This window comes from Narcine bancroftii, chromosome 2 (assembly GCF_036971445.1).
Source record: "Narcine bancroftii isolate sNarBan1 chromosome 2, sNarBan1.hap1, whole genome shotgun sequence".
NCBI lineage: Eukaryota > Metazoa > Chordata > Chondrichthyes > Torpediniformes > Narcinidae > Narcine > Narcine bancroftii.
In genome coordinates this window covers 294,762,801-294,789,510 of record NC_091470.1, presented here as the reverse complement: position 1 = coordinate 294,789,510, position 26,710 = coordinate 294,762,801, and the positions used below count along the sequence as shown (strand labels likewise).

General features: G+C 38.0%; 1 protein-coding gene across 2 annotated transcripts in view; it reads right to left on the bottom strand.

Moving 5' to 3' along the window:
• Nucleotides 1–26,710, bottom strand: part of asph (aspartate beta-hydroxylase) — a 175,919-nt gene that overhangs the window by 24,056 nt on the left and 125,153 nt on the right. For both annotated transcript variants that reach the window (XM_069921404.1, XM_069921405.1), the window contains exons 7-20: nucleotides 25,955–26,008; nucleotides 24,892–24,939; nucleotides 24,763–24,807; nucleotides 23,802–23,852; nucleotides 16,560–16,607; nucleotides 14,509–14,553; nucleotides 8,860–8,901; nucleotides 8,608–8,649; nucleotides 6,477–6,515; nucleotides 6,307–6,348; nucleotides 5,552–5,596; nucleotides 3,662–3,706; nucleotides 2,517–2,603; nucleotides 2,208–2,240 (exon numbers count right to left, since the gene is read on the bottom strand). In XM_069921404.1, the coding sequence (XP_069777505.1) occupies nucleotides 2,208–2,240; nucleotides 2,517–2,603; nucleotides 3,662–3,706; nucleotides 5,552–5,596; nucleotides 6,307–6,348; nucleotides 6,477–6,515; nucleotides 8,608–8,649; nucleotides 8,860–8,901; nucleotides 14,509–14,553; nucleotides 16,560–16,607; nucleotides 23,802–23,852; nucleotides 24,763–24,807; nucleotides 24,892–24,939; nucleotides 25,955–26,008 (666 nt within the window). The remainder of the gene's footprint in view (nucleotides 1–2,207; nucleotides 2,241–2,516; nucleotides 2,604–3,661; nucleotides 3,707–5,551; nucleotides 5,597–6,306; nucleotides 6,349–6,476; nucleotides 6,516–8,607; nucleotides 8,650–8,859; nucleotides 8,902–14,508; nucleotides 14,554–16,559; nucleotides 16,608–23,801; nucleotides 23,853–24,762; nucleotides 24,808–24,891; nucleotides 24,940–25,954; nucleotides 26,009–26,710) is intronic.

Sequence of the window (26,710 nt, the reverse complement as noted above, 5' to 3'; positions counted from 1 at the left end):
TCTTTGGAGGATCTCCCTCCAAATAACTGCTTAGCCATTAGATCTAAAATTTCCTTCGGAAACCTTTCAACCTCTCCTTAATCCTTGTTTTACTGTAATCATCATCATCTGATATCAAATTTTGTATGATAACAAACTTGTCATGTGCCTTAGAGTATCTTACTATGTTAAGTTGTGCAAGTTGTGAAAATATTTCTAGCCTTTTCTTCACCTCAACTAGTATAGTCTCATTCTGATCCAAACAGAAAAAAAGTGTTAACACAGCAAAATTTAATTAAAAAGAATTAAGCTCCCATGCTGAGAATTATTGGTGAATTTCTCAAAGTAACAGTGATTAATAATTTCTACCCCTGGATGCTGCCTGATCCACTGAGTTCCTCCAGCAGCTTACTATTCGTTAATGCTTGCTGACTGAAATTTCCACATCTATGGTCAAAATCAACCATAAAATACTACATTGGGCTTCACTGAGTGTAGTTCCCAGCAGAACGACTGTCAAAAACATCAAGAAAGATTAATTGGGAGGCAAACTGTTCAAGTATCACTGTATTTTCTTGGACTGTGTTTCTGCTTCAAGGTATTTGACAGACTTCAAAAATCTTTCCTCAGCAATCTGATTTGCACTTAAAATCATTTTAAAATCTAATATTCAAGATCAGAAAAGGAATACATCCATTAACTAAACTCCTTCTAAAGAGAGAATTTTTTTGCTGCCACTGCTCAGCATCCTCTAGGGCTAGGCCATCCATTCTCAACCTTTTTATGGCTGGACTCCACTCAAAGTTTATCTGAAGCAGTCAAGTTTTGGTTTCTTCTGTGGTTCCCTCCTTCCGACTACTTTAAAAACATTTGTTACGTGCGGTGAAAAGAAAACGAGTGGGGGGTGGGGGGGAAGAATTGGTGCATAGGGCTCCCATTGGAAATGGCTGCTTTAGAAATACAATATTCTTTGCTTGGTAGAGATGCTGACCTTACCTAAATATCACAAGAACATAAAACAGGAGTAAGCCATGTCGTTTTTCAAGCCATCTCACAATTCAAAGATCTCAAGTAAACAGTCTATGTTCAAATAAGAACCCAATTTCCTAAATTTTAAACCATCCTTTTCAATCACTTGCCTAATTCCCTACAGACATTTCATGTCATCTTCCCTGTTCGCTTGCCCAGCTGTGTTACTCTTCATTGTGTTATTCACAAAAATAGTGAAGACCATAAATTTCAGGTTCAATTCCTGCAAGAGTCATCCAATCTAAAAATAACCAAATTGTGCTTTAACTGATCCTGTCCACTTCCTGACTTTACCTTCAACCCCCATAAATCTTTATTTACTGACATATCAACCATTTGTGCTGCACTTTATCGACAGCCTTTAGCTGGATTCACAACATACATCAGTTTTTAAATATTCCATTAGATACACCTACAAAATAAAGAGATCTGCCACAACTATTTTCTGCGGGCACTGTTACTTTTGTAATGCTAGATTCGAGCATTTTGTTGACAACATATATCAGGCTAACTGATTATGATCATTCTCTAATTTATTTTCTTACCCTTTTCTTAAACTGTCTTGTTACAGTTGCTTCCTTTCAATCTGTTAGCTCCACATCAGAATAGGAGGAACATATGAAGACCATCATTTAAGCGACCATTATTTCTGCCACCTAACTGATGCACAGTTAGTCCAAAAACAACTGCTTATAGAATTAGGATTCTTTTCTTCCCAAACTATTATCTCTAAGTATAACTATAGTTTAAACCACACACACACACACCTACAAAACAAAATGTTCTTAAGAAATAACTTAAGAACACTTCTTAATTCCGTCCATTAGTAGTTCCACCCCTGATTCTTGGGTACAAAAATCCAGAATGTCAGTTTAGTTCACTTCCAAGGTTGCGCTGGGCTACCGTTTGGATAATACGTTAAATTGAGGTCTCTGCTGAGAAGTGAATGTGAAAGATTCCAAGCACAATTTTGAATAGATGGGAACCTCTCCCTCAAGTACTTGTCAAAAAAAGTACAAAATAATGACAAGACAGTATTGCTTGTGGGAGCTTACTTTGCACAAACTGGCAATCATATTTCATCTATTACTACGATAGCATAGCAAAAATACTTCATTAACTGTGAAATACTGTGGGATAACCCAAGGCAGTGAAAGAACTCAAATACAACTTTTCCCTAACAAATAGTTATTGCTTACCTGGTTCAGCTATAATTGTTTCTTTTGTCTCATCTATGAAAAAAAAAATGTGTTACAAGTTCTTGCAACAAAAAAATCAGTTATAAAACTGGTCTTCAATTCCGATTTCAAGGGCACCCACCAGACAGCTTCTGACATTTATGGCATTAAGTTTAGTTTCTGTAGAATTGCAGACACAATCTGAGAAATTAACCAAACACCAAAGACCACTGCTTGATTTCAAACAAAGAGCACTATATAAAGATTCATTTCATTAAAAAAATGGGCAGAAAAATAGCTGGTGAAATTGTAATTAGGTTCTGGACTAACCAGTGTTTTCCAGATGGTCAGATTCTGTCGGGTCAGACTCTGCAGGTTCACTCACTTCTGGGTGATCTTCTGTATAATTCACTTGTTCTGCAGTGACAAGAAAAACAAAGAAAGCATTCAATCATTTTAAAGAGCGTCTGCGATTTAAATCTTGGAGATGGAATCATCCTACCTCAGTGCTGTTTTTATCAAGATGATAAAAACAAAAGCACACTGTTGATGCACAGGAACAACGAGATAGTTCAGTGGTATTGCGCCACAGAGTGGTCCAATACAGATCAGCATTCAGAGCAACTTTTCAATTTGTTTTCAGCATTCAGGATTCACTGCAAGGCTAGAAGTATTGCCCATCCTCAATGCCTTAGATGAAAGTGGCTTCTTGAACAGCAGCCCTTCTGGTAATTATACTCCCAGTGATGCTGGGCAGTTCCAGAGTATACACTCAGAGGGGAACTGCCAGTGGGAATGTTTACTGTACACTGGTTGTCTTTTTCCCTCTTGGTTATGGAGTATCCTTTGTGAGAAACTGCAGGGTAATTTGTAAATGGTACATACTGCCACCACTTTGTTCTGGGTAATGATGATATGCCAATCAAATGGGCTGCTTTATTCTAGAAGGTGCTGAGTTCTGAACTGCACACATCCAGTCAAGAGTATTCCATTATGCTGCTGGGTTACATCCTCTCTAAGATCCAAATGCCATGAGGTATCAGAAGGCTAAAACAGCAGGATACATGCTGACTAACCATAGTTAAGGTCGCGTAAAGTTTCTAATCAGTGGTAACCCCCAGGATTCTGATGGTGAGGAAATTATTTAAAATAACTCAAATTTCAGATATCAAAATTATAAGCAAACTATAATAGGACAAAAATTAAAAAATCTAAATTTGATGTCTTGCCTCCTGATTTTTTTTAAGCAAATAACTCTTATCCCACTTCATTGCTCCAACATTGAAATTAGAAAAACGAAAATTATTACAAAACGTAAACATGAGCAATGCAGTTAGACAAATCAGAAAAATGAAAAAGGATCTCAACAGCATTCACTTCACAGAGTTAAGAAACAATTGAACAAATATAAAAATTCTTAAAAGCCACACAATAGAAACCATTGTTACTGTTTAAATTGAAAAGAAAACGAATACCTCCTTCAGCTAGATGCTCTTTCGTAGCCTCAAGTGTATCATCCTCTGTGAGGAAATGCGGAGTCATGTTACTAAAGTATATTGACTGGCATTTGACAAATGATTGTGAAGCAACAAAGCAAGCAGTGTTTCAGCATCTAAATTTCAAACAGCTCAATTACCCAATATTTTACCAGAAGGAATTAGTTTCCTCTTCTGCTGAAGGAAAATTGCGCACACAATTTCTTCAGCAATTCTAAGCCTGATATAGCTTTATTACCCAAGAAACAGGATTATAAGATTTTCAAAATAGTTACACATGCAATGGTATTTATTCTCTGAAAATGTCATTTTGAGTCAGCAATGATAGGCTGCGTGTGCACTATGAATGACATTTCATTAAATAGCCAAGAAAAACAAACACTTTGGTTCAAGTATTTCAGTTTTACCACAACCATAGTAAATGATTTTTTTTTTCACCTAAGCATTTTTGCTGATGAGCTGATAGAAATAGGAATTGCAATTTCAGTTTTTGAGCCACATTACCTGAAAGGCTAATTGGCTGTGTCAAGGCATACGCTAATAACAGCCACATAGATACTGCATGCATTTAACATGCATTAAGCAAGCAGAAAGTTAACCAAGGCAGCATTCTGATAAATGTACCCATTGAGTTTCATGGATTTTCAAAATGACATAGAACACTACAGCAAAGAAACAGGCCAATTGTGCATCTAGTCTATGTTGAACCATTGGTCCACCTACTCCCATCGACTTGCACCCGGACCATAACTATAAAATATTCAGCTGAAAGACGAAATGTTCCTTGAGTTTACATTCTGCTCTGTTGGAATAGAAAAAAACTTTGAAAATTGGTGATTCTGGGCCCTGGGTCTTCCTGTATGCGGAAGCCTTTCTGGAGTTGAGGTGGGCACCTGCACTGAAAGCCCAACACTGGGGCCTCCAAGTGGAAGAGATGCATGATATGCTGCAATCTTGAGGTCAGCAGAACAAATCTTCCCATTCTTTCTACTGAAGTGAATATCTCAGATTTCTGAACATTATGCTTTATTAGCTATAGTTTGGCCCATCTCAGCAAACAAGGATTGAATATTTACTTCTTCCATTCTCTTTCCTTTCATATTATTAGAAAGTGAGATTTTCTAATCTTTCATCACAACCTCAGCATCCATTAATTTTGGATCTAATCAAAAAGTAAAGATTTTGTAAAAATGTGTAGAAATTATTTAAAGTTTAAATGTCTTTGAAAAAAGTACATTATTTTAACAAAACACAACACTATTTCAATTAAAAATAATGCATATAATCTATCTTTTCCAGACCATGTGTATGTTGCCGTAAAATGTAAGCAAGAAGTCTGCAGATGATGGCAAGGGTAGGGAGAGGGGAAAGGGAGGAGCTCACAAGTGATAGGTGCATCCAGGTGGGAGGGGGAAGGAGAGAACAGAGCTAAGAGATGATAAGGAAAGGAGCAAAGGGCCGAAATGCACTTTGATAAGATGAAAGGAAGGGGTGGTGAGGGGAGTAGAGGAAGAAAGGTGTAGGTGACAGGTAGATTGAGAGGGTGGGAGATGGAAAAGAGCAGGAAAAAAAGAGAATGGAGACAAAGGGGGCTACTGGAGAAGTCGATTTTGATGGTGTCTGATTGAAAACTACCAAGACAGAATACAAGGTACACCTCCTCCAATTTATGTGTCCTGTCACTCTGGCAGTATATTAGACCATGGACATGCATATCATTGTGGAATGGGAATTAGAACTGAAGAGACTGGCTACTAGGAGATCAATGCCGTTGCAGCAGATTGAGTGGAAGTACTCAATGAAGCCATTCCCCGATCTCCAACTAATTTACTGCAGAGCTACCAAATTACAATATAAAATGGTGCCCACCTTTTTCCATAGGCTCCTCTATTACTTCAGGAAGAGGTACTGCAACTGGAAGACAAGACGACAAACACGTTCATAACGCTTGTAACAAGTACAAAGTTGAAAGAATATGTAAAGTGCACTCAACTTGTTTTAATGCAAGCAGATGTGTACAGATCAAAACAAATTTCAGATCTATATAGTCCATGTAACCAACATCTGCATTAGCTGAGCCATACACTCATGCTTCAATTAATTAAAACAGAATTTATATTTTTTGAGAAATCTGCAATATTAGAACTGATCACATTTACACCATTGTATTTCATCATCTCTTTTCTTCAGGCTCCCCATTACTAACACCAACTATTTGGTGTTCGAACAATAGAGACAATTGTGAATTAGGAGATATCCATGATGGAAGATGAGAAAACGCAGGGGCCAATAAGTACTTCAGTTTGGATAGGGTATACCATAGCTCACAATCACATATCCGATAACTACCTGATGAACTTTGCAAGAAAATACACACAAGGTAGGTCAGGAACAAAACCAATTCTAATAATCACCATGTAGCATGAGCCTGAAGATAGTGGAAAGAAAGAGATGCACAATAGGAAACAAACGCAGAATGATACTGCAATGCAGGTTCAGACACCTTTTGAAAAGTTTTGCGAACAGCTTAAAATGTACACTATGCCAGACAAGCAAAGTAACCCTGGAAAACTGGAAGCTGTACGAGGACAGGTCAAAGCTAAAGGCAGCCAAGTCAAACAAACCTTGGATTTCAGATTCCACATCCAAGTTCTGAGATGCATTGGCTGTTGTAAGTAATAAAATTGAGAATTTGTTAATAATTTTCACCCTTTTCATGTTAATGCAGTTAATGTTAGATTTTGTTTGTGTGTTAGAACATTACAAATAAAAAAAAATCAGTTTCATTACAAACCTGACAGATCTTCATCACTCTTTTGAACTGGTAAAGCTTCTGGAAGAAAATATTACGGAAGAACAGGATCATTGATACAGCCACAAACATTCTTATGTGGTAGACTATAGGCTGAAATACATTTTCAACTGACCAATATGGAGGGAAAAAGCAACAGCATTGAATCACTTTAGAATGGTGTAAACCAATTTTATGTACAAATCTGAACAAAATAGGGAGAAAATTGTATTAAATTCTAGAACAGTAAATATTGCCAGATTCATAACATTAGCTAACAATAGCCTTTTCAAGTAATTAAATAAACTGTCCCATAAAATATATTTTTTTCTATTTTCTTCAATTTCCAAGGGAATATTAAAATTTGATCTGTTTCATGGTCCAATACATTTTGGAGCTAGTTTGCATGTTTTTACAATCAACAGAGCTATCAAAAACAAGTGTTTTTTTGATAGAGGGGACATTCGACAGATTTGGCTTTCCGATTCCATGCATAAATTGATGACAAATTTAAAACACTGGAGAGTTGAATGTATAGATTATACAGCCCTTTGCCTGGAATCTGACCTGGTTGCAAACTTGCATTGTATGAAAAATTCTTAAGGTCTTGACAGGCCTAATGCAGGGAAATGCTCACTCTAGCTATAAAATCTGGGACCATAGGTACTTTCAGGATAAGGAAGGAGTTGGCCATTTAGGACTCATGAGCCAATATTTCTCCATTTTGTCATTCTATGTCTCATTACATTCATTTAAAACACAGGATCAATAAGTTTCTCAACATGAAGGGAATCGAAGGATACAGTACAATGAGACCATAAGACATAGGAGCAGAAATAGGCTATTCAGCCCATTGACTCTGTCCGCCATTTAATCATAAGCTGATCCATTTTCCCATTCAGCCCCAATGCCAGTCTTTCTCCCCATAATCTTTGATGCCCTGGCTAATCAAGAACCCATCAACCCATAAATACACCCAATGACCAGGCCTCCTCAACCACCTGCTGCAACAAATTCTATAGCTTTACCACCCTCTGGCTGAAAAATTCCTACACATTTCTTTTCTAACTGGACACCCTTCAATCCTGAAGTTGTGTCCTCCTGTCCAAAATTCTCTCACCATGGGAAAATTTCTATGCCTTTCAACATTCAAAATGTTTCAATGAGATCATTTCCACCCCCCCCCCCCACCCCACATTCTCCTAAATTCCAACGAATACAGTCCTGTCCAACAGCTGTCAACGCTTCTCACAAGATAACCCTTTCATTTCAGGAATCATCATATTGAACCTCCTTTGAACCCACGCCAACATTAGTATATCCTTTCTTAAAAGAGGTGCCCAAAACTGTATGAGGACTCACCAATGCCTTACAAATCTTCATCATCACATCCCTGCTCTTATATTTTATTTCTCTCAAAATGAATGTATTCTTCTTTACCTTCTCCACATGCAAGTTTACCTTCAGGCTATCCTTCACAAGGACTCCCAGGTCCCTTTGCATCTAGGTATTTTCAATTTTCTCCCCAATTAAAAGGTCTGTCCGTTTATTCTTTCGACCAAAGTGCATGACCGTACACTTTCCAACATTATATTTCATTTGCCACTTCTCTGCCCATTTTCCTAATCTAAGTCCTAAGCCTGTGTTTCCTCTACACTACCTGCTCCTCCACCTATGTTCGTATGATCCGCAAACTTGGCCACAAAGCGATTCACTCCATAATTTAAATTAATAATAGACAATGTTTAAAGAAGTGTCCCAATACTGACCCCTGTGGAACACCACTAGCAACTGGCAGCCAATCAGAATATTATCTATGCATTCTAACTCTCTGCTTCCTGCCAATCAGCCAATGCTCTTCCCACGTTAGTATGTTTTCTGATATCTGGTTACATAGCCTCATATGTGACATATGGGAAAGTAGGACATGGGCACATGGGAAAACTCATATGGGAACAGTGATGTAAAATAGCACTGTGGTGGATCATTCATGAACTTGGTGAATGGTTGAACAAGCTCAAAGGGCCAGTAGCCTATATCTGCTCCTAATCTTTATGCTTCTTATTTCTAGATTTCTCACAGTTTAACCACAGATTGAATGCATATGGATGGTTATGTATTGATATAAGCAAACCTTGTATGTCATCAGTCCCTGGAATATACTCTGACTCTTCAGCTGGTAGAAAACAAGTTTAAAAACAATTAAAAATTTGTGTTAATAAATTGAAATTATCTACAACTTCAGCAGTCACCAAGATTTATTCTTAAACCTGCAATCTTTCACCTAACCACTAGATGGCCAAAATGCATGCTCCCAACAACCATGCAGGCTTACAGCTTAGGAATTATATTTACTAGCACATGGCAATGATTGCAATATACTAACCATAATATTCTTCCATTCTATCTTCAGGTTCCAGGTCATTATCTGAAACAAATTAAATAAAAATGAAGCTTTTCCTTTCCTTGTCTAGAAAAAAATCTCTACGTGGAAATTATGCTTTCTCTCCATAACCTTTGACACACTTACTCATCAAGAATCTATTAATCTCTGCTTTAAATATACCGAATGATTTAGCCTCCACAGCTGTATATGGTAACAAATTCCAGAGATTCACAACCTCCTCATCTCTGTTCTAAAGGGATGCCCTTTTATTCAGAAGGCTGCACCCTCTGGTCCAAAACTTTCCCACAATTGGAAACATCTTCTCCGTGTCCACTTTATCCAGCCCTTTCAACATTTGGTTTGTTTAAATGAGATCCTTCCAAACTCCAGTGAGTTTGCACAGAAATCTCATTCAACCCATGCATTAATCCTTTCATCCCCCAGTTCATTCTCATAAAATTTACAATATCAGCACATGCTTCCTTAGATATGGGTCCAAAAACTACTCACAATACTTCAAATGTGGTTGGACAAATGGCCTTTCAAGTCTCAGCATTATATCCGTGATATTATATTTACTCCTCTGGAAAAGAATGCAACAGTGAAACCCCGACTTAACGTCATTACAGATATAACATGATGAGTCATCGGACTCTGGTTTCGGGCTGCTGCCAGGAGCAATTGCTTGGGAAGTAGCAGGGAAGTTGGGTCGCCGGAACGGTCAGTTTACTAAAAATTAATTTGTGTTTTAATTTCAATTGTAACTACAACAATTTATTGAAAGCCTGACTTAGCGCGACCCTGCTTTTTTCCGCAGTGATTCTTTTGGACCCAAACCATCGCGTTATGACGGGGTTCCACTGTATATTTGAATTTGCCATTCTTATTATTGACTCAACCTGCAAGTTAACCTTTAGAGAATCTTGCACATGGACTTCTAAGTCCCTTTGGACCTACGATTTCTGAATTTTCTGTTTAGAAATTAGCCTGTCTTTATTCTTTCTACCTAAGTATATGACCATACATTTCCTTATGCTCTATTCCACCTGTCATTTTTTGCCTATTCTCCCAACCTATCCATATCCTTCTGTAGATTCCCTGCTTTTTCAACTATACCTGCCCCTCCACTCATCTTTGCATCATCTGCAAATACCCACCAAATCGTTCAGGGTTTTCCCCAACCAGAAGTCCTGGATGAACAATGAAATGAAGAACCGGCTGAGAGCCAGATCACAGGCATTTCAAGACCAGAGATCTGGAACGCTACAAGAGGAACAGGTATGATCACTGGAAAGCCACCTTCACTTGGGTGAAGTGTAGATTCTGGATGAGAATGGAAACAATGAAGGATACACAACAACTGTGGCAGAGCCTAAATGACAATAAATGACAAAATGACCAGATGAGCTTAATGCCTTCTATGCCAGATTTGATCACCAGAACAAGGAAGAACCACTCTGCAGCCCCACATCCCCTGATGACCCTTTACTACAGTATCCAAGATGTATGAGCTGCCTTCAAGAGAGTAAATCCAAGGAAAACATCCGATCTGGACAGAGTACCCAGCCGAGTACTTAAAATCTGTGCTGATCAATGGCCATTGTTTTCATGGATATCTTCAAAATTTTACTCAGGCAGAGCATAGTACCCACCTGTTTCAAATAGGCCTCAATCATACTGGTGCCTAATAACAGTGTGGTAACCTGCCTAAATGATTACTGACCAGTGGCACTCACATCCACAGTGTTGAAGTATTTTGAGAGACTGGTATTCAACCATATCAACTCCTGAATAAATGGTGACATGGATCAATTCTAATTTCACAACAGGTCTACAGTGGATGCCATCTAACTGGCATTATACAAACACCTGGAATACCTGGACAGTAAAGATGCATACACCAGGATGCTCTTTATTGACTATAGTTCGGCTTTCAACACTATTATCCCTTCAAAACTAATCAGCAAACTCCCAGACCTGGGCCTCAATACTGCACACTGTATTTGGATCCTGGATTTCCACATCTCCAGACCACAATTAGTGCGGATTGGCAAGAACATCTCCTCCACAATCTCCATCAGTGCTGCATCATTAGTTCTTTGCTCTACTCACTTTATACTTATGACTTCTTAACACCCACACCATTTACAAATTTGTTGATGATACTATAGGAATGGGGTGCATAAAAAGGGGGTGATAAGTCAGCATACAGGAGGGAGGTTGAAAACTTGGCTGAATGGTGAACTAACAACAACCTCTCACTCAATGTCACCAAAAACAAGGAGTTGATTGTAGACTTTAGGAAGGGAAAACTAGAGGTGTACAATCTAGTGATCAGAGACAGAGGATGAGGAAATTAAAATTCCTAGAAATCATCAACTCTGAGGTTCTTTCTTGGATCCACAATACTTATGTCATTGTGAAGAAAGCAGTGCCTCTACTTCCTCAAGTTTACAGAGGCTTGGTACAACATTGGAAACCTTGGCAAACTTCTAGATGTGTAGAGGAAAACTCATATGCATCTCCATACTAGGCTGTGATGCAGCTGGTCCACACCACTGAGCCGAAAGGCCTGCAAAAGGTAGTGGACAAAGACCAGTACATCACAGGAAAAACTCTCCCCAGCATCGAGAAAGTCCACATTGAAGGCTGTCGTTGGAGTAGGCATGCTCTATTCTCACTGCTGCCATCAGGAAAGAGGTATCGATGTCACATGGTTCATGCCTCCAGGTTCAGGAACAGTTACTACCCCTTCAACATCAGACTCCTAAACAGCAAACTTATTCAGGCACTCATTATATGTCTTTTACTTTGCACGTCATTTATTAATGAATATTTATTTTTTCTGTATTTGCACAGTTTGTTTATATTTTTCTTTTTTTTTAAACATTTCTCTTTGTTTTCATATTATTTTATTGTGTACAGTTTACACTACCAATGAGTAAAAATTTGTCCTGCAGGAAAAACAATCTCAAGTTTGCAAGTGATGTTATGCATATACTCTGACAATAACATTGAACAAATAAATTTGAATTAATAAATTTTTTGAACCTTTGTAACAAAGCCATCAATTCCATCATCAAAATCATTAACATACCATGTGAAAAATTGTGGACCCAACATTTACACAAACAGCCAACCAGAAAAGGCCCCCTTTGCCTTCTGCCATTTAGCCATTCTTCTATCAATGCTGAGACCTTTCCTGTAACATCATGGGCTCTTATTTTGTTCAGTAGCTTCATTTACTGCACCTTGTCAAAAGCCATCAGAAACTCCAAGTGAACCACATCCACTGCTTCTCCAACAGATTAGGGGCACCACATTTAGCATAGCAGTTAGTGCAATGCTATTTTACAGCACTAGAGTTTGGGACTAGGGGTTTGAATCTCATGTAGTCTGTAAGGAGTTTGTACATTCTCCCCATGTCTGCTTGGATTTCTTCTGGGTGCTCCAGTTTCCTGCCACTCTTCAAAACTTTCCAGGGGTGTAGGTTAATTGGGCGGCAAGGGGTCATGGGCTGAAAGCACCTGTTACCGTGCTGTATGCACAAATTTAAATTTAAAATAAATTTGTCGGGCAAGTTCTCCCCTAACGGACATCATGTTAATTTTGGCCTGTTTTATTACATCAAGTACCCCATCCTTAACAATGGACTCCGGAAATCTTACCAACCACTGAAGTCAGGCCAAATGACCTATAATTTCCTCTCTTTTTTCCCCATCCTACTGAATAGTTGCTGTATGGTCAATTTATAAAACCTAAACATTTCAATATTTCACTCAAACATATATCAAGTGATTAAATGACAATACTGCAGTAGGTGTGCTGTGCAGTGAATGAAAGAAAAAAAACACACAGAAGCTGTAAGTGAGTTGAACCAATCAAATGACTTTACTGGAACCCTCCGAGAGCTTATCAGCATGACTCCCATAATCTTTTGCAGCCTCCCCCACCGGGTCCATTGTGATGTCAGCCCAGTGCGAGCCTGCACCTCCGTGACCCGCTTCACTTGCTGATCAGTGCAGCCCAGTGCAACACCATCTGGCCAATAAACATCATAAACATTTAACAACATGCTGCCCTTAAAATGTATCACGCAGCAGCTGGTTCTCCAATTTCCCATGCTAGATCTTAAATTATTTTTATATTTCATGCAGAGAAGCAAATGCAACACTCGAATATTTGCCCCTCCAAAAAAACAATTAAAATAAAATTTTTACATTTAAAATGTTAAATTTAGATATACGGCACAGTAGGATATTTTGGCCCACGAGTCCGTGCTGCCCAATTTACACCCAATTAATAACCTACACCCCTGGTATGTTTCAAATGGTGAGAGGAAACTGGAGCCCCATGCAGACACTGGGAGAAACTCCTTACCAACAGCATGGGATTCAAACCCTGGTCCCGATAGCTGGCGCTGTATAGGCATTGCGCTAACCGCTACGCCAATTGTGCTGCCCTAGTGGAAGATGAAATGACAAAGGTACTGCCACCAAAAATTTTTTTATTAGAAATTGATTTTCTTTTCAATAATTCTTTTAGTTATTGACTCACACATTACACCAGATAATTTATCAGCATATGGCGTCTCCATTTTTTAAAACAGTAGGCTGTTTGTGATATGCCACTTGAAAGAAAAAAAAGTTGTCAATTTTTAACAGTTTTTCCTTAAACCAGACATTGACTGCCCTTTTAAAGGATCCCTATGGGTGAAATAACAGGAAGTGTCATCAGGTGGTCCAGTCCAGGGAAATGAAAGATATCAGTAATGGAGAACATGTGAGGTGTCCCAGATGTATGTGGGAAGAGACTGGACCATGGAGACAAAATGGAGTTGAGGTATGATAATACTAGTTCAGTGTGGTCAAAGCACAAGGAGACAGTGGGTCTTCAGGGCCAGTTGGGTTTATAGATCTTGGAAGGAGGAACAAATAGACAGTGCAGGGCTAAAAAAACAATGAGATTGGAAACTGTGAAAGGGAGATTGCGAGAAGTGAAAAGGTCTGTAATTGTGCATGTGACTGGCCTGATACTTCTTGCAGTAAATAAGAGAAGGTATTTGAGAGCTGTCATCCTGCTTCAGAAAGGTCGAGTGTGCCTAACTACAACAGCACCATCCTTGTCTACAGGTCTGATAGCAAGGTTGGTATTTAACTTTGGCTAGGTAGAGGTCAGTGTTCCAGACCATAACCTATCAACTGCATTATAATCATGTAGACTCCATGCTATAACATTACTTATTCTACCAGAGATTTCAACTCAATACAAAAAAAATGCTGGAGAAATTCAGCAGGTCATGCAGCCTCTCTTGGAAGCAAAAGACACTTGATGCTTCATTCCTGACTGCTTCCTCAGGAATTCCTGAAAAAGTTCAGGTCCAAAATGTTGACTGGCTTTTGCTTCCTATGGATGCTACATGACCTGCTGAGTTTCTGCAGCACTTTTGTGTACAGGACAAGACCTCCATTTCCTAATTTAACTTCATAAATTTCAGCTCAATACGAAAGTTCCCTAGCTTTCTCACAAAATCGGATCTTATGCCATACCTCTCTAATAAATGACAAGAATGACAAATCATCATTAAATATTTTCCCATACTTCAATGCAAGATAAAGATACAAGATTGAGCTGAAAGCCAAAATATACCTTCAATGAATTCATCGCTGATTGGCAAATCTTCCTCCATTTCACCTGCATATATCAATAAAAACAGTTGAAAATTCAGATCTAGGCAATTTTACAACTTTTAAGCATATTTGTTTGTTATGAATGAGGGTTGGTTCTCTGCAAAGAAGAAATCATGGAATTTAGCCCTCCAGCTTTCTGAAACTTAGCCAGCCTCGCAGAGGCCATAAGCGATGGACATATAACTAATGTTTTGGGCTGAGCCTTTCTTCAAGGTACATTGGTCATACATTTTTACCTCCTATAGATGCTGTGAAACTGGCTGAGTTCCTCCAGCAATTTTGTGTTTACACTACATTCACAGCACCTGCAGACTTTTGTGTTTTACTCCTCCAGCTTTCTCACTAGCTGACTCAGTTCCTGATCAGAATGAAGAGTCATTAATGAGCAATACAAAATCTAAACTAATTACAATATATATATAAATGCAAAATAGGGAGCAAAATTGAAGGAAATACAAATAGATTTAAGTTTAAAATTAAGTTTTACAACCTCTAGTAATAATTACAAAATGATGGAGCAGGTTTTCAGTTGTCAATAATTAAATTTAATTTTCATCTCTGCCATGTTTAATGGATTTCCAGTGGACAATGTTACGTCACAAACCAGCAGCAATAGAAATTGTGTGTGTGTGTGTGTGTGTGTGTGTGTGTGTGTGTGTGTGTGCACCCGTGCGCGCGTGCAGCATGTGCCTTACCCACACCATTACACTTCAACCACAATTCTGGAAAGTCATTCCCAAAGTTCAGTCTTACAAATCCTGTGTTGAGACTCAGACTTTTAAACTCATGCCTAGAATTGATTATGAAAGAGGCGAGACACCGAGTGAAAATTCGGTGTCTCGCCTCTTTCATAATCCTTTCATAATTCATGAATCCTTGTTAAGTTGCTTCCAGAGAAATGCTCTTTCATACGAATGGTATTCACAAGTCGCCTCTTCCATGCGTGGGGGAAACAAAATATATGACTTTCACAATGCTTCCAAAACCCAGTCATGGGTCAGACGAAATGACCATCAAAATGGTCACGATCCAAATGCAGGAATGATCCTGCTTCCTTTACCCGATATGGGTCTATCGAAATGACCATTATAATGGTCGTGGTGGTTCAATAATTTTCTTAACAAGGAGAATCAGCAAAATTGTCCATTTCACACAAAACCAGTCCACCATTGTGTTTATCAGATGACTGCCTGATCATTAATGAAACGCGTTTCTTTAAGTGTCCCAAACATTGTTCTAGTCTTCTTTCAGAGCATTAACTTTGTTTAGAGTTAGCACTCATTGGTGCCCGAGTCTGTGAGCTGTGAATGGTTAAAATGAAAACCCTTAAAATGAAACAGGAGCTTTAAATAATAAGTACTGCAATATCACACTTATTTAATTACCTAGCCTCTCAAAAAGAATCAATTATCATGCATTGGATATTTTTGTCTACCTGCGTAGACAAGATGGGCAGCTAATTTAATGGAAAGAAGCTGAAAATGCTGGCAGCATCTATGGATAGAGAAACAATTGATGCTTCAATTCAAACAGCCTTGTTTTGTGTGCCTTCAGGGAGGCAAATTTCTAGTGTGGGGCCTGTATTGGGAAGTACTACCATTCAATTAATGCTGACACAACAACTGCTAGAATTAACACAATTTATCTGAAATCCAGCAAATTGTATGCTAACATGTTAATACAGTAGTAAAAGTATAGATATTGGTGTTCCTTAATCTCATTTAAAAAACATGTACATACAAAATAAGAGCATTTAAATACAAGTCAAATAATTAAGCCTCTGAAAAAAATAAGTTAAATTTTGAAATGATACAAATTTACAAAGGAATTGAAATCATTTTTCACACATTGGCAATCTTATCCTTTCCAATTGTACATTTTTATAATCTGCTAACAGATCCAAGTTGTCACTTGATAAAGCAACAATGTGCTTCATGCCTTCCCATCACAAGTAAATCAAACCAACCAACCACTGAACATAAAATTGCCTTAATAAACAAAATGTTTTACCTTCACTATCCAGATGATCAGAGAACTCTTCTATTTCAGACTCGTACCCTTTTAGGGAATAAAAAAAGGTGATGTGTAAAATGATGATCAAACAATATTCTCCTAGTAGACATACGACAATAATTCATCTTCAGTAGTATTTTACTTAACTAAGCTCAAGGACCACTTAAATCTCCTCTTAAAAGTTGAACTCATCATTAATGCAGAATACATACCAATTTTCATGAAACTGCAAGGAATAAATAATGAAGCCACCAAAACATCAACATTCCATCAAACGATAATTAAATATTTTTACATCAATTGTCACAAATCCTTTGTGCAGTCCTGATATTAATAGTGTGGAAATTGTTCCATTTATAATGCAAGACAGAAAAACTGCATTCACAAAGCCGATATTTGAAAGTGAGTATTTCAACAATGGACCGTCCATCAAGATTTACCTTTACTCAGAGCAATTCAAGAAGTAGATGCTTATACCGAAATTACTGTAATCCATAAGAATCAAATCATACAAGATCAGGCTAACCTGAGTGCAGAGAAATTTCAAAATGTCACGTATGAGGAGATTCCAATGTCTTTTTCATATTCAAGAAAAAAGAGGGCAAGCAAGGAGAGGAAGAACTGTAGAAAAAGAACACTTCCTGAAAAAATTCGTAGGCTGTACAAGGAATAATTGAAATTGTGTCAAATGAGGTGACAGGAAATTCAGGGTGCAGTGGTGGTGGTGTGGGGGTGGAGGGGTTGGTGTAGGAATCCTCATTTACTGTTAATTTAATAAATAAAGGGAAAGGCAATGAACTTCAGACCTGTGAAATTTACATTCAATGCCATTTAGAAGCTCCAAGTTGTCCCTACATCTTGGACTAGTGTTGATTCAGCAAGCGACATCAGCCAGTAAAGCTCAAATTCTGAGCTTCGGAGCTTTAACAGAAGCTCATGCAAGCAGACATTTTTAGTGGCTAGCATGTCTGGAAAAAGTCACCAGGGAAGGCTGAATAAATAAAAATAAAACTATAGGCAAACTTCTAACAAATGCAAAAGCACTAGAGCAGTAATTCTGGGATATTGACATAATGGGAGTTTATTGCAAGAAAATAGACCACAAGAGTACAGAGTAGAACATGAACAAACTAAGGGAGACACAAGGAAAGCAAAGAGGTTGTGAAAGAATACTGGGAACATAAACAAGGAAGTTGTGAAGAGGCTTTCCCTTCATACAGATTAATAACCAGGGAGAGAATAGAGCCCATTAGAACAAACAAATAACCAATGTGTACATGCTACGTGATTAAGATTCTTAATAAATATGTACCAACAAGGGAGACTATGAGGATAAAAGCAGATAAGGATCTGAGTAATTTATATAAACTCAATTATCTCCCTTTGCTTCAGAAGATTGAGGAGGATTTGAATAGATGGAAAATCCTGCCCATAACTTTGGTTGGCAGGTTAAATTGAGTTAAAATGAAAGTGATGCCAAGACTACAATATCTATTTCAGTCCTTGCCCAGCCCATTGCCACAAAGCTTCTTTAAGATACTCAACAGATGTGTCAGGAAGTTCTTGTGGAACATTAAGGTGGCTAGGATCTCTATGGAAAAATTGACTTGTGGTTACAAATTTGGAGGTCTGAAATTACCAGACTTCAAAAAAATACTACTGGTCTGCCTGTCGAGGTTTATTGCTTCTCTCTATCAGGGAGGTGGTAACCCCTCCTGGGCACAAATTAGACAGCACACGGTAGGAGAAAAATAGCAGGGAAATTCATATACAAAAGCAACACTAAACTGATTATCAAGGGAAACAGATAACCTCATATTTAAACAGATAATTCAGACATGGCAAAAAATAAATCAATCTATTGGGCTAAAGATTGGGTTATCTCCTAAAATGCCCTTGTCCCAGAACAAATTATTACCTATGACTCTGCATAATAAGATCCTGGACACCTGGTGCCAGAAGGGGATCAAGTGTATTGTAATGGAGTATATATTTGGGAAATAATTGGTAAAATTAGAGTAGGTTACATACATACACACATTTTAAAACAGATCTTGTATGAAATACTGAAGAATTCATATTCAGTGGACTTTACAGAATGCTATGCACGTTTCACAAATAGGTACTAATTGAAATGATGTCAAAATAAATAGATCATTGTTTTAGAATGGAGACACTCTGGCTGTTTGCAAGTATCTTTAGTGCTCACAGAAAGGTCACTCCTGGGTTTTGTTTACCCAAAGGCAACAGCTTGACCAAGAAGGATAATTGAAGAAGGTGGGGGTGTTGTGGCAAGTGAGAGAGTCACATGGGCTTTCTGGCAGTCTCAGAGAGAGAGATGAAACATGCTCTTTCAGCTAGTGTATGTGACACCGAAAGCAGCTGAACAGTGCAAGCCAGGAAGTTTGTTGAAACTGAAGAAAAGCTTCAGAGTGGCGGATGGCTGGAAGTGTTATCTGTCTGATGTTTCTCTGTGAGCACTAAAGATACTTGCAAACAGCCAGAGTGTCTCCATTCCAAAACAATGGTCTATTCATTTTATGACATCATTTCAATTAGCACCTACTTGAGAAATGTGCATAGCATTCTGTAAAGTCCACTGAAAATGAATTCTTCAGTATTTCATACAAGATCTGTTTTAAAATGTGTGTATGTATGTAACCTACTCTAATTTTACAATCTAGAGAACCCTGATGGGGCAAGTTTCATCAGCGAGACATTGAGGTGACTAATGGTGGTACCTCATTTGTGGAAATCCTGGAACAACAAATCTCTCTCTGCAAACCCTACAAGAACCTTCCTGAGCAGTAAACATTCATCTTTCGAGCACCAAAGCCTGGTGAACTTTCCACATGTTAAATTCTGTGCAAAGTATAAGAATTGCCTGCAACCAGAGAACTTGGAAGAATGAGAAGTGAGATTGATCTGTGAACCAAAGAACTTTTCTTACATTTACATCACATACACGTGCGCTTAGAATTAGAAGAGGGTTAAGTTAATAGAGATAAGTTAAAGTTTGATTCTATTTTCATGTTTAAAGATAATTAAAAACAACTTTTGTTTAAATAACCATTTGTCGTGGTGAATATCTATTGCTGCTGGGTTTTGGGATCCTTTAGGTTTATAACAGTATCAAGGATTGTTATGAACAGGAGCAACTCATGTCATTTGAACAGCTGAAGAAAAAGTATGATTTGTCGAATAAAACCTTCTTCTGCTATCTTCAATTAAGCTCTTTCTTAAGGGATAATTTGAAAGGGGAATATGCGCAGGTTTATTTCTATGATCCATCTCCTATTCCAAAGTAAGCCGGGCTTGCATAAGGCAAGGGAAGGTGGGAGACGAACTCGGGCACAATTATCCACGAGCGGCCAGACCTGCATTGGGACTGTACGACAGCAGTCAATAATGCCAGGTACAGGTTGGTCCAATATAATTTCTTGTATCAACTGTACCTCACACCACAAAAATTACACAAATCCAAACCAGAAATTTCAGAAATGTGCTTTAGATGTTGTGTGGAGATTGGAACCTTTATCCATTCAAGCTGGAGGTGTACAAAAGTGAGATCCTTCTGGGAGGGCCTGAGAAACATTCTAAAAAAAATTACAAAGGTGGAATTTCCACAGGATTGGGAAATGTACCTTCTGGGAAACATTATGGATGTGAGTTTTAAACTGTCCATATACCAAATTCAGTTTGCGAAGGTGGCCTTGGCGGTAGCGAGGAAATATATAGTGGTCACGTGGAAGTCTGACTCCCAACTAAATATTACGTGATGGAATATGGAAATGTAGAGTTGTATTCCCTTGGAGATCACATATAATTTAAGGAGGAAATATGAAACATTCGTTAGGGAATGGCAGCCTTATCTGAAGCATATAGGTACGCAGATATAGTTACACACTGTGGTTGTTTTGTGACAAACTAAACTCACCAGTCATTGAAGTTGAGTTCAGAACAACTGCCTTACTCAACTCTGATGTACGTTTTTTTTTACAGCACCCGCACTCCAGACAGCCTTCGCAACACTCAGCCTGGAAATGACATCATCTCCGATGGTTGACAGCAGATCTTCAAAATTGACAGCAGTACTCCAGATCTTCCTATTCTTGCCAACTCAGACCTCTATGAGCCAGTTCATTGTTTAGTGTGATTCAGCCTGCTAAAACCCCTTCTAAATTGAAGAAAGCAAAAATCTGTACTAAATGAAGATAAATGAAGTGCAAATGTCGTGCTCTTGTGTCTCTTTTCATTTTACTTTATGTTACTTTGGGTTTATATTTGGTTTCTTTAAAGGTCTGTGACTCCATAGATTATTGTTTTTTTTTACATGTTTGTTTAAATAATCCTTTCCTTGTGATATTAGGGTATGGGAAGGAAGGGGGGGGGGGGCATGGATAAAAAAGGGCTCTGAATATATAATCGTTGAGAAACACTATTGTTGTTCTGGATTTATGTGAGTCTTGGAAAATCAAAAATATTTAAAAAAGATTCTTAATAAATACCTTGTGGCTGTCTGCACAAGGGTAGAAAATGCCAACATTGTAGTCTCGGAAGACACATTACCCTCTGGAATTTCTGACATAGCAGGATTCCACTACCTTTTCATCCCCTCTCTGCCTTCCGTAGGGACTGCTCTGTCCGTGACTCCCTCGTGCCCTCATCCCTCCCTACCAAACACTACCCCCCCCCCCCTACACCTTCCCGTGGCCACAGTAGGTACCTCACTTGTGGCCACACCTCCTCTCTCACAGCAGTCCAGGGCTCCAAATAGGCCTTTCAAGTGAAACAACGCTTCACGTGTATCTTCAGGACTATTTACTGTATCCGATGCACCCTTTGTGGCCTTTTTTACATTGGAGAGACTGGGCACAGACTGAGAGAGCGCTTCACTGAGCACCATCGCTATGTCCGCATCAGTGACAGGGATTTTCCAGTGACCAATCATTTCAATTCTTCGTCCCACTCCCATACTCACATGACTGTCCACAGCCTCATGTATGCTACCAAGACCACCTGTATATTGGAGGAACAACTTCTGATTTTCCATCTGGGCACTCTCCAGCTGAATGACATTAACAATTGACTTCTCTGTTTTCAGCTAATCTGATTTCCTTTCTCCCTCCTTTCGCTTCCCCATGTCTTCTTTCCCTCAGCTCTCCACCCCCATCCCTCAATTCACCAAACCATCCCTCAATTCACCAAACCATCCCTCAATTCACCAAACCATCCCTCAATTCACCAAACCATCCCTCAATTCACCAAACCATCCCTCAATTCACCAAACCATCCCTCAATTCACCAAACCATCCCTCAATTCACCAAACCATCCCTCAATTCACCAAACCATCCCTCAATTCACCAAACCATCCCTCAATTCACCAAACCATCCCTCAATTCACCAAACCATCCCTCAATTCACCAAACCATCCCTCAATTCACCAAACCATCCCTCAATTCACCAAACCATCCCTCAATTCACCAAACCATCCCTCAATTCACCAAACCATCCCTCAATTCACCAAACCATCTCTCCTCCCCCGCTTGCTGCTATGCCCACCATCCCTTCTCCTCCTTACCTCTTGTCTTTGGGACCATGCTCCTGGCCCCAAGCCTCCCCCCTTATCTCTTTGTACAAATGCCTGCCGACATTTGTTTTTGTCACCAATTTTAGAACTGAAGTGGAGCTCAAAGACTTTCTTAATAAGTTCAGTCATGCCTTTGAGCCTTAAGCATGTATTTGGCATAAATGTAACAGAATGTATTGAAACTGTTGCTATATTGACAAGACATTTTTGCTGTATTGAATCTTCCTGAAGACAATAAATGATATTAATAAGTACACTCACCCTGCTATTGCCTGAAGAACATGTGCATCAACATGTATTCAGCTACATCAATCTAATGCACAGCATCTGTATAAATTAGCTGCTTTAATGCCTGTCTGTATCTACCCTGATTAAGCATGCCCAGATCTAAGATAACATTTGTATAACACCTGCACTGGGTGCATGCCCAGGCATGCTTGGACTGACCAAAACAGTTTGCTTTCTGGGCAATGCACTAGGAGGAAATCACAAAAAGAGGTTATATCTAACAAAAAGAGGTTATATCTTACAAAAAGGAAAATTTTAAGGTGATTTTTGTGATCAGCATCCCAAATTCCCTAAAATACACACAAAAGTGTTCAGGAAGCAAAATCTTCATTGTCCAATGTAATTCAGTCTTTTCCTTTTGTAATATGCATTAATGATGAGGCTTGGTGGTTAATGCAGGAAAGAAGACATGATGGCTTGGTCAATTGAACAGAATTGTATCAAATAGAATTTAATCCAAAGATGAGTGAGGTAATGTCTTTGTAGTGGCTTGAAACGCCAAAATATTGTGCGATGTGGAAGGACAATGGGAATTTCTATTAAATGCTCAAATATCCTCAAATATTACATGAGAGATTAAAGAGGTCTCTAAAAAGGTACGTGGAATCCTTTCCCCTATTTTCTGATTCTCAGAATACAAGAACTAAAAGTTATGGTAGAAATGTACAGCATGCAGATTAGCCCACAGCTATATGTACATCCTTGTCACCACACTACTGGAAAAATGTGACTGCACTCAACAGGGTGAAGATGATATTTATAAACACGTTGCTAGGTCTCAAATACTTTGGCTAATAGGGAAAGATTGGCTAAATTACGATTAATTATTTGAAAGAAAGGGTGAATGAAGGAGCTTTAAGTGTATAAAATTATGAAGAGACTGGGTAGATTAAAAAAATCTATTTCTTTTAGCAGGGTAGTCAAAAATATAAATCATTTTAAATAGAGATGACATATAGTTATAATCAAAGAATTATAGGAGAGAATAGGATATCTTTTTTCAGGCAGAGAGGCAGGAGGATGTCGCTCACTGCCTGAAAGCATGGTGGAGGAAGAAACACTCATCACATTTAAGAGGTTTTTCAATGCTACTTGCACAATACACATGGAGTTGAACTCGTAACCTCCAGGACCATGATCTAACTGCTGAATGGTGGGATTGGATTAGGTAGCTCTTTTACAACCAGGACAGATGCAATGGCCCATACACCTTAAAGTGTTGTAAGCTTTCTGTCAACAATCAATATTCTTGATCATGACGGAAGGATGCACAGACAAGAACTCCACCTCATAATGGATACAACTCCATGAATCACTGTGAAAGAAGTTTAAATAGTTATATATAATAAGTTGTGCATACCTGGAATATCTTGTTCAGAGACTACCTCTCGAGGATCAAGCACTGCTTCATCTATAATTAAAAACATTTTGTCACCAGGCTCAGTCTTAGATAACATTAAAATTAAAATATCTATTGAGAATAGGGCAAAATGTATGTTGTTACAAATTACAAAATACCAGATCTTCATAAATCAAGAATGAAGTGGGAATTGGATTTAGATAGAAAGATTGATAAAAATGTTTGAAATATGTGTAGAGATAGCATGATTAAGGCAATAAATATACATGAAAATTTTTCAACTTAGTTCTTCAGATTTACGTTTTAGATGTGGCCAAGAAGTAGGTACTTTTTTTCATTCAACGTGGATTTGTCCTAAGGTTAAAAGTTTTTGGTTACAAATTAAATTGTTTTTAGAGCAGATATTAAAAGTTTACCTTTTGATCCAGTTGTTTTTACTAGGAGATATTTAAGTCGATAGCTTTAAGATTAAAATTGAAAATGTATCAAATTGAATTTCTGTGTTTGTCGTTGGAGGTTTCTAAAAAGTGTTTAGCTATTACATGGAAATCAGACACAACTTTAGGGATGAAAAGATGGCATAATGAAATGAAAGCCTGTATTCCTTTAGAAAAGATTACATATAATTTGAGAGACAAATATTTTTTCTTTGCTAAAGTTTGGAGGCCATATTTGAAAACTATTGATGTTAGAATATGAACTCTCGGTCTGGTCCGATAGATGCCGCTGCTCCTACAGCCAAGAAGCTTTAAAGTTCTAAAAGTCATTTTACTAGATAATGATCTCCTTTTTCTTTCTTTGTGGGGGAAGGGAGGAGGGAGGGTATTAGTCAGGTGGTTGGGGAGGTTTATATAAAAATGAATAATCACATTATGCATGTATCAAACTGTAGTAACTAATGCTATGTTTTGTGATTTTAAACTTTAAATAAAATATTTAAAAACAAGAAAATAGGGCAAACCTGAAACAGTGTAATAATTAGCTCCTTCTTCGCTCTCTTCAGACTCTGAAGAAAAATAAAACTGTTCTGTAAAATAAATATCTTTTCTTTAAAATATTAATGTACAGTGTGGATAGTGCACAAAACTACCTGGAAATTTGTCTTCCGGCACATTTGTAACTTCAGGTCCAGAGTCCTCTGAAAGTAATAAATATCCAAAATAATTGAGGTACAATGGTAATAAAAGGCAAAAACTATCAGCTGTGTCTATTTAAAAACATATTAAGATGTTCTAGGGTGTTTTAAAAAAACACAAAAAAAGGAACAAAAACCAAAAAAGATGAAGGAGCATTTATCAAAAGCTGTAAAGATGAGAGTTTACATCATAAATGAAGAGAATTCCAACAGAGGAATGCAAGTAACTAAGAGCACTGGCACTACTTTATTCCTTTATAACTTTTCTTAGTGATATCTCAATTTGAATCGTAAATGACCTTGAAGCCACAATATTTCATTTTTGAGATGGAGAGAATGAGTTTGCATGAACCGAAGTTTCCAAGTTTGAAAGAATGCTGGGGAAAAGGACTTTGAAGTGATTGGATCTGAAGCTGAAAAGAAAATGAACAAATGCAGTATCAAGTGTCAGCGGGGTTGCATTGCTAAGTTTTTAGGTGCTGGAGCACACCAAAAAGGGTGACAAGGTTGTCTTGCGAGACTTGGTGGCTGCCATGTTGTATTTGGCATTGTATAATTAACAGCGAACTGTAGGACTACAAAATAGGGCAACCAATCATGGAAGAAACCAGTATGTCTAGAATAGAGAATAGTGCTCAGCAAGGAGTATGGTGGTGGGCGGGGAGGAAAGGGGGCACCAGCGCCCTGAAGCGGCCCGATGAGGTGCTAGAGCGGCACTCTGATGAGCTCAGGCAGCACTGCACCCCTGGGTGCCAGGTGAAGAATAGTGATCAAGCAATCTTCATGACAATGAAGCCAAATTAGATGCCAATGTTGTGAACTGTGCTGACAAAGTAGATTAGCAATAGACAACTAAGTTTGACTTTTGTAAGAGAAAAACTGTGACATTGATTTTCCCCAGTATTGGGAGTAATGATAATGCCAGCTCATAATAAATAATTCCATCAACACAATGTAGTGCTCCAGACCATCAGAAATTTAGATTTAATGAATAGATGTGAATAAAACAATGCCATACCTATTAGATGTGCTCTTTCAGAAAATGCTTCATCTTCCACATATATTGACTCTTCTATAAAAAGAAAAATATGCCTATTTGCATTCCATGATACAAATTAAACTTTGCACCCAGTGATGAATGTCAATGACATCACGAGAATGTGCAAACTACTCCTGTGGTATAAATTTGCCTTTCTTGATGTCAGTTGCTTTCAAGTATTAACAAATGTGATAACAAGCAGGTTAAGAAGTTAATTATAATTATGTTAGGTAGATTCTATTAATAGCAAGTTTTTAAGTAATACTTTGAATATTTTTAAGAGTATAAAATATGGAATAGAGCATACAGATGAGATCAAAATGAAATACAACCATCATATACTTAAAATATTTTTCCAAGTTTGAAAATGCCCCCAAAAATTCAAATATTCATCTGAAGAAATGCAGATTCACTATTTAATTTATTTTAGGATTAGAAAATTTATTGCACCATTCCTTCTTCCTGTACATAGCTGATCGGCCACCGTTAATTTTTAGTTGCAAGACCATTGATATATTCAATGGCTTCAGGCAATGAATTTAAAACAGGAAATCACAAAAAGAACTAGTCTGATTAGCATAGCTTCAATCACCACTAGAGCTTCTCTTCATTTTCTATTTGCGACTAGCTTTCCAGGCCACTTCTCAAATGGTTTAAAATGGAGCAGGTTTACCTGAGGAGCATACAATCTGCATTTTCACATACTCACATCGAATGTCAGGGAGTGACTTGTAA